The following is a 15753-nucleotide window of genomic DNA, read 5'->3' as shown; positions in this document are numbered from 1 at the left end:
AGTAACCAAATTCAGCACGGACAGCAGAGGAAATGGCTTCAGCGTGAAGGACTTTGGGTATTTTGCCAAGCCACACCTCACTGCCTGGTAGAAAGGCATGATTAGTCTTCCCTCCCCACCGTGCAGTCCTCATGTCATCCACCCCTCCCTTCCCAGATTTCTAATTAAACTAACAGCAGCTAGCCTGCCTCCTTCACATCTGTGTGTGTGAGAGAGATGGATTGAATATGTTTCGCATACCTTCAACTTTTTTCTTAGTATTGTAAATGTCATACACACAAGCCTAATTCCAATAAGCTGGATATTACGATCGATGGAGTAAATACTTTAATATTCCTGAGTGTGAAGTGGAAACTGCACTCTTTACAAAAAATCTTTACAAAATCTAACCTTTAACCATTATTAGGAGGATCTCAGTTCTAATCTGTGACATGGAAGGAAATCATCTTTCACATGAAACAAAGTGATGCAGAGACAGGGAGAGGGAGAGAGAGAGAGATCAAGAAGGTAAGATAGGTTGATGGAGAGAGAAAAGAAATGGAACGAAGCAGAGTGAAGCAGGCAGCAATGACTTAAAGGAGATTGTGATCTGTGTGCAGGCAGCCAGAGGCACCTAAAATGGGATAATGGGATATGATTGATTCGGAGGCAGCAGCCATGAAAAGGGACAGAATTACATACTGTGATCTCTGTTAGCAGGACTTAGAGCTGTATTCAGGATGGATTTAGGTGGGAGATCCATGCTGCTGTAGCAGGGCCGCTGTGTCTCACTTTGCTCTCAGAGAGATGCTGCATCTGTTCTCTGCTGCGTGGTGGAATAGTATAATATTCAGAGTGGGTAATAAATTAGCTGTACACACTGCTTCTAGACCTTTCAGGGCCACCACATAGCTACTGCTGACTGTTCTTCAATCCTGGATAAAACACAAAGGCTCTGGAACAGCACACCTCAGACATGCTTCTTCTGTCCCTTTTTAAATCAAAGCTCAAAGCATATTTTTATTCCATTGCCTTTGGGAATGGTGTGTGTGTGTGTGGAAAATATTTGTTGAAATATAGCACTTTGTACAGCACTTTGGTAAACAGAAGTGTTTTAAATGTGCTTAATAATACATTTTTCTTACTCATTTACTTTCAGGACTCAAATGATTCTAAACACAAAAAAGACAAATTTCTGCCCATGGAGGATGATGCTGGAATTAAGTTTCATATTGTGTGAAATACTACCATCTTCTCAGGCTGATCAGATGGCTAAATGCATGCCTTCTTAGATGCATGTTAATTTGAGTACCTGTTCTAGACACTGAGTGTGAAAAGGTTTTCAAATAGCCTAATCAGTTTTTCTTGGGTCCTTATAGGGACAGTATGCTGCCTTTAGATGTGGTAAAAGTACCTAAATTCTTTACTCAAATAAAAGTGCAAGTACTCGTCTAAATAACTGATAAACCCTGAAGTACCGCTTCAAATTCTTCACTCAAGTTAAAGTAGAAAAGTAGAAACTCACTTGTCACCCAGATGAGAATAGATTCCCTTTTGAGTCTGGTTCCTCTCAAGGTTTTCTTCCTCATATTGTCTCTGGGAGTTTTTCCTTGCCAACGTTGCCTCTGGCTTGCTCATTAGGGATAAATTCATAAATGTAATTCATATATTTCTGTAAAGCTGCTGTGTGACAGTGTCCATCTCTCAAATGTTATCTAGCATGATAAAGAGTTTACATGATGATACAATCAACTGTTAATAGCTAGCTGTCACAGTACAAGCTGCTGATAAATACCGAGCATATGTAGTCTCTGATAGATTCCAGTGATGGTATTAATTCCCACTCTCACTGTCACATCTGTTAAAGTTTAGATTTGTTAGGATTTAGATCTGATGCTTAACAACTCACCTTATAACTTTGCAAATATACTGTATGATTATGTAGAAATGTAGTGTTTGAAAAAGTAGAGATTTTTCTTTTGAAAAGTAGTAAGTAAAGGTGATGGGGGAAAAACTCAAAGTAAAGATATTTAAAACCAGACATAAGTACAGTATGAAAGCAATTGTACATTGTTACTTCCCACCTCTGGCTGTCTCACAGGCTGAACAGACTTCTCCGCTTATATTCCTGGCACCTGTCTGCTCACAAGAGTGTATACCATAGCAAGCTTTTACAACATGCCTCCATTAGCAAAATGGCTGTAATTATGGTCTATTTGAAGTTTTTTTTCTTTTTTTAAACTGTGTTTTACAAAGTGTATCCAAGTAGAGGAGGGTTGTGTGCTGGAGTTTCACCTAATGTATACTAATCATGCACAAAGAGAATTTAAATATCATAAGGTTTCAGTTTTTAGGAGTGAGCACATGGCAACATTCCCAATTTAAAGTGCAATATTGGCATGAGCTTTGAGAATTAGTTAATGGTATTGTAAGTGGAATTGTTTGTTCAGTCATAAGAGTGGCATCCAATCAAGGGAGTTTAATGTTTACTCCATTATGACACTCCTGATACATTATGATACAGCCTGATACTTAGCTGATGTGTTCAGTCAGAATGTAAAGTTGTTTTAAACAGTAGCATTGAGCCTTTTTACCTGACCATTTTTATAACAGCACATACAAAAGTATTTTATTCCAAAATTAGGATTCTGGCCAAATTAGGGTTATTCTGACTTATTCTGACACCTCAGCTTTAAGAAGCCATGAATATATTTTCCCAAGATTACATGGGAATTTATTTGTTTTTATGTAGTTTTTAATTTCGCATAAACGTCTTCCTGCCAAGATCATACTTTGTAAGGAGCCAGTTTACCAAACATGGTGGTAAAAATGATCCATCTTCTTAAAGATGTCTCCATCCTTGCTAGCTAAGTGTGATTTCCTCACACAGTGAATGTCATGCTTCGATCAAGTTGTTGGATAGCTATGTCAGCCATTGTCAGTTTGTACTCAGTACAGTGTCAGTAATGTCAGATGTTGGCTGTCAAAATGTCCATAATGGTCCTGTGCTACAGCCAGAGTAGAATCATTAAATGCGCTTTTCTCCTTTTTTTACTTTTGTAGGGTAGCATTTTAATATGCTAAAACTTTGCTTCTGGTTGAGATGCACGTGAAGAGAAACATATTTCAGTTCAGGAAAGTATGCAGTTTTTAGAACTATACATAGTAGAAAATGTCAGAATTTCACCACATGAAGGGTTTTCCCAATTGTGTCCAAAAGTTTTACAGTTTATCTACAAAAAATTTAATTATGGTGGAAAATGCATTACAATGTGGTCTAAATATTGCACTATTTGAACAAAAGCCCGCGGTTATCTGCATTTACATATATTCACAAATAAATTTTGATTTGGAATGATTTAGTATTAATATCTAAACACACACTTGCAGACAGCTTTTTGTAACATTATCTGTAAAACTCATCTTGCATTAAATGTTGATTTCACTATTTTAAAGTAAGTAATTTAATACCCCATTCATACAATAAAAATACTTTAGTCTGCTCTTAAAGGTTTTTTGTTGTTGTTGTGCAAATGATAGACCTTACAGATTAAGGTTTTTGCTTTCATTTTATTAAATCAATTTTAGAAAATCAAGAGTGCCCTTCTTATATAATTGTCCACTGTCCATAGCCAGAGACCTGTGGGAAAGAGCATTTAATTCTACAGTGTTGTTAACAGTGGATTCTTGAATTTTTAGCAAGCAGGTGCCAGTGATGACCCCTAACTGCTCAGGAAAGGTTATATTCAGCTGATGATATACAGAAGTACCCAGCTGACTCTAGTAATAGAGGTAATTTATTGTGAGGTGTTGAGTTTGAAATGGCTACAAGGTTATGGCAAATGCAAGATGGATGAACAATTAGACTGTGGGTAGTGATGGAGAGCTCAAATCCGTTGGGGGTTCTTCCTAGTAGAAAAGAGAATTTAGTAATGTTATAAGAAAATGGGTGAAGTCACCACACAGCCTTCTTATTTTGTGTGTATGGAGAAGAGCAATGGACCATGAAGTGATCCCTGAGGAATGACAGGTGTTGGGGTAGCCTTTACTGGGTTAGATGGAGCATCCAGATATGGTTTCAACCTAGGATAAAGACAGCACTTGATATCTTTCTCACCATGTAGAATCAAAGAAGTAGTAATTCTTTAAAGCTTGTGTTCTGTTTGCTACTTAGTAATGGATGTACTTTTCACAGTTTGTGCAGCTACAGGAAATATTTGAAATGGCCAGCCTTGAATAAAATGTTTTCTGGAGAAAAGTAAAGACACACAAAACTACTTCTTAAGTGGCAGATGCTCCTACAAGCAGGTAGCTCCACTTTAATTGGAAACAGGTAATTTTGACCCAAACAGGGCACAAGGGTTAAAGAATAGTGGCAGAAGATGGATCCTATGGATACAATGGAATGGCTGAGGTTATACACACACTAGCTGAGGTTTTGGGGGTTTTCCCTCGGTCAGGGTTAAAATTGGCTTACACATGCTGATTTGAAGGTTGTGTTAATGAGGCAGTTTCATAGTGTGAATGACATAAAGCCGCTGATTACGGCTTGAAAAGGGTGGGTCGGGTGGGCAGGGTGCAGCCATCTGTCACTACAGAGCTGATTGTGGTTGTGCCCAGACGCTGTTTATGTGAACCAGTCAGCTCCTACCAGGCATCACAGACCTGCTCTCTACTTAACACCAAACTTTCAGTTGTGTTCATGACTTGTAATAAAGAAAAAGCTGATGTAGGGTCAGGCTGGATAATCTGATTTCACTGATGATGATAGGTCTTTATCTTTATCATCATGAAATTATATATATATATATATATATATATATATATATATATATATATATATATATATATATACATATACACTATATTACCAAAAGTATTCGGTCACCCATCCAAATGATCAGAATCAGGTGTCCTATTCACTTGGCCTGGCCACAGGTGTATAAAATCAAGCACTTAGGCTTGCAGACTGTTTTTACAAACATTTGTGAAAGAATGGGCCGCTCTCAGGAGCTCAGTGAATTCCAGCGTGGAACTGTCATAGGATGCCACCTGTGCAACAAATCCAGTCGTGAAATTTCCTCGCTCCTAAATATTCCACAGTCAACTGTCAGCTTTATCATAACAAAATGGAAGAGTTTGGGAACAACAGCAACTCAGCCACGAAGTGGTAGGCCACGTAAACTGACGGAGAGTGGTCAGCGGATGCTGAAGCGCATAGTGCAAAGAGGTCGTCGACTTTCTTCACAGTCAATTGCTACAGAGCTCCAAACTTCATGTGACCTTCAGATGAGCCCAAGTACAGTACGCAGAGAGCTTCATGGAATGGGTTTCCATGGCCGAGCAGCTGCATCCAAGCCACACATCACCAAGTGCAATGCAAAGCGTCGGATGCAGTGGTGTAAAGCACGCCGCCACTGGACTCTAGAGCAGTGGAGACGCGTTCTCTGGAGTGATGAATCACGCTTTTCCATCTGGCAATCTGATGGACGAGTCTGGGTTTGGAGGTTGCCAGGAGAACGGTACATTTCGGACTGCATTGTGCCGAGTGTGAAATTTGGTGGAGGAGGAATTATGGTGTGGGGTTGTTTTTCAGGAGTTGGGCTTGGCCCCTTAGTTCCAGTGAAAGGAACTTTGAATGCTTCAGGATACCAAAACATTTTGGACAATTCCATGCTCCCAACCTTGTGGGAACAGTTTGGAGCGGACCCCTTCCTCTTCCAACATGACTGTGCACTAGTGCACAAAGCAAGGTCCATAAAGACATGGATGACAGAGTCTGGTGTGGATGAACTTGACTGGCCTGCACAGAGTCCTGACCTGAACCCGATAGAACACCTTTGGGATGAATTAGAGCGGAGACTGAGAGCCAGGCCTTCTCGACCAACATCAGTGTGTGACCTCACCAATGCGCTTTTGGAAGAATGGTCAAAAATTCCTATAAACACACTCCTCAACCTTGTGGACAGCCTTCCCAGAAGAGTTGAAGCTGTAATAGCTGCAAAAGGTGGACCGACATCATATTGAACCCTATGGGTTAGGAATGGGATGGCACTTAAGTTCATATGTGAGTCAAGGCAGGTGACCGAATACTTTTGGTAATATAGTGTATATATATATATATATATATATCCCACCCCTTGACCGATGTGCCATTGTAAAGAGAGAATCAATGTTATTCACTTCACCTGTCAGTGGTTTTAATGTTACGGCTGATTTTATATATATATATATACAGTCAGGTCCATAAATATTGGGACAGTGACACAATTTTGGTAATTTTGCCTCTGTACACCACCACAGTGGATTTGAAATGAAGCAGTCAAGATGTGACTGAAGCGTAGACTTTCAGCTTTAATTCATGGGGTTTAACAAAAATATTGCATTAACCGTTTAGGAATTACAGCCATTTTTTACAGAGTTCCTCCATTTTCACAGGCTCAAAAGTAATGGGACAATTGACTGATAAGCAGTTTCATGGCCAGCTGTGGCCTGTTTCCTCCTTATATCATGATAAATTAAAGAGATAAAAGGTCTGGAGCTGATTCCAAGTGTTGAATTTACATTTGGTAGCTGTTCATGGGAACTCTCAATATGCCGTCCAAAGAGGTGTTGATGCAAGTGAAGGAGGCCATCATTAGGCTGAAAAACCAAAACAGACCTATCAGAGAGATAGCAGAAACTTTAGGAGGGCCAAATCAACAATTTGGTACATTCTTGAAAAGAAGGAATGCACTGGCGAGCTCAGAAACACCAAAAGGCCTGGGAGACCGCAGAAAACAACTAAAGTGGATGATTGCAGAATTCTTTTCTTATTGAAGAACAACCCCTTCACAACATCTAGCCAAGTCAGGAACACTCTGGAGGAGGTAGGCCTATCATTGTCAAAGTCTACAATCAAGAGCCACCTTCATGAATGTAAATACAGACGGTTTACCTCAAGATGCAAACCGCTGGTAACACTCAAGAACACAAAGGCCAGATTAGACTTTGCTAAAAAACCTCTAAAAAAAGCCTGACCAGTTCTGATGCAAGATTAACTTGTACCAGAATGATGGGAAGAGAAAAGTATGGAGAAGGAAAGGAAGGGCTCATGATCCAAAGCATACCACATCATCCGTCAAACATGTGGAGGCAGTGTTATGGCATGGGCATGTTTGGCTGCCAATGGAACTGGATCACTGGGGTTTATTGATAATGTGACTGTTGATAGAAGTAGCAGGATGAATTCTGAAGTGTACAGAGCTATACTTTCTGCTCAGATTCAGTCAAATGCTGCAAAACTGATAGGACAGCGCTTCACAGTACAGATGGATAACACCCCAAAACATACTGTGAAAGCAGCCCAAGAGCTTGGAAATTAAATGTTCTTAAATGACCGAGTCAGTCACCTGACCTCAACCCAACTGAGCTGCTTTTCACTTACTGAAGACAAATCTGAAGGCAGAATGACCCACAAACAAGCAGCAACTGAAGATGGCTGCAGTAAAGACCTGGCAAATCATCTCAAGGGAGGAAACTCAGCATTTGGTGATGTCCATGGGGTCCAGACTTCAGGTAGTCATTGACTGCAAAGGATTTACCTCCAAGTAATAAAAATAATCCTAATATTTATGATTATATTAGTTTGTCCCATTACTTTTGAGCCTGTGAAAATGGAGGAACTCTGTAAAAAATGGCTGTAATTCCTAAACGGTTAATGCAATATTTTTGTTAAACCCCTTGAATTAAAGCTGAAAGTCTACGCTTCAGTCACATCTTGACTGCTTCATTTCAAATCCACTGTGGTGGTGTACAGAGGCAAAATTACCAAAACTGTGTCACTGTCCCAATATTTATGGACCTGACTGTATATATATATATATATATATATATATATATATATATATATATATATGTGTATATCTATATATATATATATATATATATATATATATCTATATATATATATATATATATATATATATATATACACATACATACATACACACACACACAAAGATGTATAGATATATAGATATGTGTGATTATATATATATATATATATATATATATAAATATAATCTGTGTGTGTGTAGTGCAGTCAAAAATAATCTCTTTCTGAGTCAATCCCATGACCTTTTCTCTTTAGCACCAGCTGATCTGCACAATTAAAAACTGATAAGAACTGATGAGTTCTTATGCTATTAATTCAAGAGACTGACAATATAAGACTAATGAGGTGCATTTGATAGAATCAATACTTCTAAATGTTCTTTTAATAATAATTAATATTATATATTAATTTATCTCAGGGCGCAGCCTAGCCATGATTACACACAAACAGTAAAAGAGTCTAAGCAATGTTTAATTATGTGTGCTGGTTATCACACAGATGCAGAACCTGTTTGTATAGTGAGTTTATACTGTATATCTCTCTCCTAACTCTCTCTCTCTCTCTCTCTCTCTCTCTCTCTCTCTCTCTCTCTCTCTCTCTCCATTCCCCGGTAGTTTTATGTGACTCGTGGGGCTTTTAATTACTCCACTCGCTTGCTGGCAGCAGTAAAGAGCTCCCCTGCAGTAAAAGGAAATTGAAAATGAAAACAGCAATAGGCTGTCATAGTGGGAAAGGTCACAGCTAGCCTTTTCTCTCAACTCCATGCACTCTGATTGTATTATTATTATTACTGTAATCAGAAATGATGCTGATATTGGCATCTCCTCACTTGGTCAGGAGAAGACACTGAATCTGATTCAGAATTCTTCATTGTGTCCGGGACACTAAGATGTTCAGAAGTAAAAGCACAGTTAGCTGTTGATAATATACACCTGTGAGATTATGCAGTTGGTTAATTGTCTAAATATTTGTGTGAATCTAGAGGTGCCAACATCTATGGTTTACCCACAGCATTTGCAATTATGGAGCCCTTTCTGTGGTGACACAGGAGCTACCTGAAAACTACACTTTCCTGCTTTTACAGCTAAAGCTGCAGTCAGACCAAACATGAATAAAGTTCACCAGACAGAAAAAGCAATTCACTGAAGGGGAAAGGTCACATGGACTTAGAAGATGCATTTGCATCTGGTAGTGGTTACTTTCCCTTCAGCTTTGTCTAGGTTAAATCTGACTTGTCTGAAAGTATTACTCTTTAGCATCCCCATCGACACTGTTGGCATCAAATTCTACCTGTTACCTCACTGTTTTCTATATAAAAATAAACAGCTGTCTCGTACATACACTAGGGTTTTTGTGGCAAATTTTCTTTTTTCTATCTGGATTTTCTTATTAGCACTGTTGGCACTTGTGTAGGAAAAGCAATTTTATTTATTAACTCTATACACAGTGCTTTACAAAGAATTATAAAGACAATTAAAAAGAAAAATAAGCTCACATTTAAAAATAATAATTAAAATAGAGTAAAGTAAAAACAAATTATTTTTCTTATTATTATTTATTATTATTGTTGTTAAAAATAAAAGAAGTAGAACATAATTGCTTAAGTGCAAAATGAGCTGTGCAAGGTGAACAGGTGAACAGAATTGTTTGCAATTTGCATCTACATATTTGACATCTTCTGGGAGTTTATTTTCAATCCTTGTGCCCTGTGTAATGCTATAGCTCATTGCCCCTCTCTTTCAATGTTACATCATTGCTGTATCTTTTACTGTATTTTAAGCTCTAACATTTATAATGAAGTCTCCAGTCTATATTCTCTATATTTTTATCTTCAATATAATTAATACTAATGAATATGAAGCTCTAAAGGCTCTTCCTGTGCTTGGGGATCCTTGTAATGGCGGCGATGTGTGTAAATAGACAAGATCAGAATCATCCTTTGTTTCAGCTCTAAAAACAGTAGTCACTTTTAACACTTTTGGCATGTTACTCTCAAAATGACCCTAAACTTGATCTCCATAATGCACTCTGATTTTTATGTTCATGTTTATTAGAGAAATCAAGACATCCATTTTCATTTTAGAAATATTTTATTAGTATTCTAAATTTACTTTGTTTTTTTGTGAACTGAAGTCTGAAATTAAAGTGCAAGTCATATTAAAAATATTTAATACTTGATTGAGATTCTGAACAGATTCTTTAGGTTTTCCTTTTCTATGTAAGCCTTTAAGGATCATCCAAGAAAACTTATGAAAGATGAGCAAATCACTGCAGTGGGATTCAGAGGCTTCAGGAAAGGCTTCAAAGAGAGCTATTTCAGCAAGAGTAAAGCTTGCATCCCTAAATCTTGCATTTTCCTTCAAGTGAGCTAGAGAATATGTGATTATCTTGACACATTGGTTTCTTCCAGCCATATTTGGGCAGGGAGGTTGAAAATGACATTTTTATATGATATATTCAGTCTTTTTCTATTTACATCACCAAAATGTCAGCTTTTTGGAAGGTTACATAATACTTGAGTTGGTAGACCATGCACAAAGCTTCCTTGCTAGCTATAGGTTTCCTTTTATTCTTCATGCTGAAGAAAAAAACATCAGTAGCTAGCATTAATGTAACCTGAAGTTATTATTAGCATGGCCTTCTGATGCAAAGTTGAGCTTGCTTAAAATTCCAGCCTAAAGCGTCAATTCCACTTTAAAACAATGCCTTATAGCACATCCATCAACTGTGAGTTCCTCATATACAAGAATCAATGGTATTTCTATGCAGCTTGATGCACACTGATTCCATATGAGAACTCTAGCTTTGAAAGACAACAAAACGGCAGCATCATACCCATACTGAACAATCCTGGAAAAACCTTTATCTCTAGCAGATCAGCTGGAACAGATGGACAATGTATTTTTCACTCCTGGCAGAAATGATTTCAGTCATCTCCACTTCACTCATAATAAACATTCCTCTCAGACTCCAGGTCTGTGACATCTGTGCATTAAGTTCTGCTTCTGTTTCAGCTACTGGGTGGTACAGGTGAAAATTGTAGTTATTATCCACTCATCCACTGCCACCAGCCTGACTTTGTTCAAAAATGATTCCTGTGCACAGAGTTCCTGAGACTGGGGAAGCTTATATATTTTAATGTTAGTGTTTAAGATTCAGTCATTCATCCTCAGTAAATGGGTCTTTATGCTTTATGCTGGTCAGAGTTGCAGTGGAATGCACTAAGTGCAAGGAATTCATCCTGGATGGGATGCCAGTTCATCTCAGGGCACCATGCACACACACATTCACACACTCATTCACACCTAGGGTCAATTTATCTAATCCAACCCACCTACCAGCATGTTTTTGTGGGTGGCAACCAGAAAACCCAGAGGAAACCCCCATGGACACAGGGAGAACATACAAAACTCCACACAGACTGTAAACTGAGCGCAGGATGCCTCTTGTGCTAAAGAGTGATACGATATCATAAAAATAAATTTAGAAACAATGTGGTGTCATTAAAATAAATGAAAATCGATCCTACCTCAGAAACATAGCATAATATTGTCCATCATTGGCCTTGTGCAAGATGTGTGCGAAACAATGTGTGTAGTTTAAATATACATTATGATGAACATTTTTTGCAACATGTAAAATGACAAATTTAGGATTGTTTAGGAATAAATGAGGTTAAATTGAGGTGACATTGTCTTATTCCACCTGTCTGCTATTGATGAATGCAAGAATGAAAATATATAGTGTGCCCAAGAGTACAGGAATACTAGCTATTTTAAGTGTTTAGCAAGCAGTGGGAGTGGGTATGAACAACCTGAAACGCTCCTCAGTAACTTCACAGCAGTAAAAGCATGCTGAAAGTTGCATTTATTTGAAAACAGATATTGAGCTGCACCCTAGAGCCTAGGCTGATTATTATAAAAGGTTCAAACAGAGGTAGGGTGCTCCTGCAGTGCTCATGTGTATACGCTCACGTATGCTATTCTGAATTCAACCCAGACATCATGCTTCAGTAAATTTACAATTCACAGCCAATGATGCTGTTGTCAATGGTTATTACTCAGACACAGCAGAGGTTTCACTATACTTATGGTGCCAAAACATTATGGAGCTTTTAAGATACTGACACCTTTTTTTTTTTTTTTTTTTTTTTTTTTTTTTTTTAAAAGTCGTTTATGGTCATAAAATTGTTTCAGCCACAAGGTTAGTTTTGCTTTTCTGTAGTCATGGTTGCACACAACACACATTGCCCGCCTCAGAGAAAGCAAAACAATGTAATAAGCCAGCTAAGTCGCACTGGCTTTGCTAAAAACTGTGAAATACTGCACTTCCATTTCCTCAACAGGAAGCTGAGCACATATTGAAATACAGGTCACGTAAAAACAGGGTTGCCATAGTTTTGGAACAAGGTTTCAGGTTCAAAATTCCAGCAGTAGTTTTTTTGGGGGATGGGATAGTTTATTCTGCAGCCGCCAAGATATTATTTAAAGCAAATAATCTAAACTCTAATCAATTTTCACATCTAATCTGATCAATATTCACAAAAACATAGTCTAAGGGAGCGTTTAAGGGCAGAGAAAGAATTGGCAATGTAGAGAACCATTATTATTATAATATATTGCAAAGATTGGGAGAGGGTAAAGGGTTTAAGGAATGGATAACGGCCGAACCAGATGATGATAAAAATGCATTATGCAAATCAGAAATGTGTGTGCACCAGGGTGAAACCTTTTAGCTTTTACAATGCAATACAAAACTTTTTGGGATAGTTTTAGGTCATTTTGTGCATTTCTTTTTTTAGATGATGTTGGGATGGAAATTTTGCGGAGACCTGGCAACCCTGCATGAAAACTGTTGTGGAATAATGGAAAGCTGTATCTAAAAATTTGAGAAAATCTTAGCAAGTGTAAATATCTTGAATATGGGCGTATTCATGTAATTTTTTAATGAGATTTTTATCAATCAAAAATATCATTATTCAGTCTATTTTAGATGCTTTTACTCATTTCAAGCTTTACATTTTCTTATTCTATTAGCAGATAATTTAACTTTTTTCTATAAATAAATGCTTAAAAAAATTATCTGCCAATAGAACAATACTATTTCAAACTTGAAATTAGTAAATATGAAATAGGTCTTTAAATAGGTTTAATAATCATATTTGGTTTATTGTAATCTTATAATCTTTTTCATTTTGAATGTTTTCAGACCATCTACCTAAGCAGCATGAAAAGCTTATGTGTTTTGTGTATTAATTTTTAGAGGATATCAGGCAGAAGTATGGCGAGCTACAAGGGGAGCTGCTGCTGGTGGAACTGGAGAAGGATCGACAGGGTTTGGGTCTGAGCCTGGCTGGAAACAGAGACCGCTCCTGCATGAGCATCTTCGTGGTGGGGATCAACCCTGAAGGACCAGCCAGCCGTGATGGACGCATCCGAGTGGGCGATGAGTTACTGGAGGTGAGCACATACACATACATACATATACATACACAAGGGATTAATGTATGACATTTGCACTGTCAGTTAGTCTGTGAACATTCTCAGTTCATGCACGTAGACGACATCACTGCCATCAGTGTGTGTGCCATCTCTCTCTCATGGTAATAGTCTTTTCATGTTGAGCTGACTGTCATCCAGAGGCAAAATGAGAGGTTCTCATCACTGTCATTTTCATTCAGTGCTACAGCTCTCTCTCCCTCTATCTCTCTCTCTCTCTCTCTCTCATAGACGCACACACTCTTTGGTTTAAACAATGTCTTCTTTTCTCTGTGTAAAGGCATGGGAGGTGTTCTGGCTAAGAGGGTCAGCAAGGTCAATCCAATTCTGGAGAAATCACTCAAGAGCTTAAGTTCATTTCTCATTAAGTTCTTTTTTTTTTTTTTTAAACTCTGGAGCTTCTGATTTTAAAATAAATACCTGGTGTTAATTACTAGTGCTCTCAAATAATTAAGCCATGTATTATAACCTTGAATCTTATGTGTAGGATGCAGACTGTTTATATTATCACAGAACCAAGCAGACTTAAGGTGGATGTCATAAATCTACGTATATTAGCTCACTAACGAGACTAAATTTTCACCAGCACTTTGTCCTGCATGCTTTGTTTTACTCAATTGTTCCTTGCAACCTGATTGGTTAGGAGGTAAATAAAAAAAGTTTCTCATCATTCACTTTTTCAACTTTGCAAATACTCTGCTGTGACCCAGAAAAAATGCCATGTGGCTGCTTCCCATAGTATTTTATGTCAATTGTGCACTGGCATTGAGGGGAAAAAACAGACATTGGTGCAGAACCAAAAGTCCAGGGTGTGGAGCTAGACCTGATCCAGCTAATCCTAGGACTAACCCTAGTGCTTTTGGTTTGACTCTGCAGAGGTAGGTGGAGCTGGATCAAGTCCAAATTAACCCCTTGGACTTTTGGCTCTGTAGCAAAGGGTACTTGAAATAAAATGCCAATTCTGAAAGCACCCTGAGGTGATTCTGTCCAAAAACATTTAGATTCCCACCCTGCGTTCCTGCCTCATGCCCAGTGTTCCCGAGATAGGCTCCGGATCCACTGTGGCCCTCAGCAGAATAAAGCATTAAGTGAAGATGAATGGTTGAGCATTTCTCCCCTTCTACAGCCAATTAAAAAAAAAACACACCTAATAAAAAAAAAAACAGAAGTGTGAAAAACACAATTTTCACGCTTCTGACTAATACAGTGAAAGCCAAAAGGTTTCGAAACCTCATTCTGTACATCAAAATGGCAGATAAAAGACCATCTTTATAACAAACAATAGGATGAGCAGTGTGCTAGGCAGCAGAACAGACTTTTTTTTCTGTTAGTTTAACTGGCAGTTTACTGGCAGTTTACTGACAGAAGTGGGCCACATTTGACAAACTAGTTATCCTGATGTCTGTAGTTTCTCTAAATATGGCAATCTCGTCTTTCCAAGGGGTTAAATCCTGGCAGTTTTGCTCAATAGTTTGCGTAGTTTTGTTTTGCACACATTTTACCATAATAAAGGATGTTTACACCATGGTGGTAGGTTTACGGTTTTTCAGGGCACTGTGATCATGTTAGAGAATGTTGTCATCTAATCATGTTCCTTGCACTATCTGTACTAAGTGTGCTAATTTTCCACCTAATATACTATATTTTTATTACACAGGTTCCAATTTTCAGTGATTTAATGCATGGGAAACGCCAGGGAAGTTGTGGTTACTCACTGACATCCTGCAGTCTCAATTTAAAAAGATTTCTCTATATTTAAATTATAGAAGAAAAGTAGTGGTGCACGAGGAAAATGTGCTAATGGCATTAAATTTATCGTATTATTTAATCGCATATTATTCAGATCTTTTATTCGTTTTTTTTTTTAATTGCTGCAGTAAATTTTTGCATTGCATTCTCTGACCACCCCACCCCTGCCCTCCCCCCTCTGCCCCCCCCCATTCCTTTTCATCTAACCCTCACCTCTAAACACCAGGTCATTTTGTTCAAGTCACGTAAACAAAGATTAATGTGACCAATACCCCTTTGCTTATTGAACACTGTAGCTATTACAGTGTACTGGATGCACAAACACACTGGACGTCCTCATATTTTTAATAAACGCAGTAGCTTCTCGTAATAAATAATCAACCTTTTGATCAGTCATGTTAGTTAAAGGAGTATTCCGCTGTTTTCCTATCTAATCTGTAGTGTATGTGTTTACCACAGGCAGGAACTTGAACACATTTCTCTGTAATGTCTAAAGAACTGAAGATTAATTTACCCAAAACTATAATGGTCTATAATGGAAGACACAGTTCAGCTCAATAAAATCAATAAAAATCTATTTTAAATTCAGTTCAGTTTTATTTGTATCGTGCTTTTACCATAGACATTGTCACAGAGCAGATTTGCAGAAAT

The 15753-nt window shown here is 37.9% G+C and overlaps 1 protein-coding gene across 8 annotated transcripts in view; it reads left to right on the top strand.

Annotated features, from left to right (window-relative positions):
• patj (PATJ crumbs cell polarity complex component) overlaps positions 1–15753 on the top strand; it is a 128412-nt gene that overhangs the window by 76528 nt on the left and 36131 nt on the right. For all 8 annotated transcript variants that reach the window (XM_034308855.2, XM_053238322.1, XM_034308856.2 and 5 more), the window contains one exon: positions 13118–13314. In XM_034308855.2, coding sequence (XP_034164746.2) covers positions 13118–13314 — 197 coding nt within the window. The remainder of the gene's footprint in view (positions 1–13117; positions 13315–15753) is intronic.

This window comes from Pangasianodon hypophthalmus, chromosome 11, assembly GCF_027358585.1.
Source record: "Pangasianodon hypophthalmus isolate fPanHyp1 chromosome 11, fPanHyp1.pri, whole genome shotgun sequence".
NCBI lineage: Eukaryota > Metazoa > Chordata > Actinopteri > Siluriformes > Pangasiidae > Pangasianodon > Pangasianodon hypophthalmus.
This window is presented reverse-complemented; position numbering and strand designations above follow the sequence as displayed.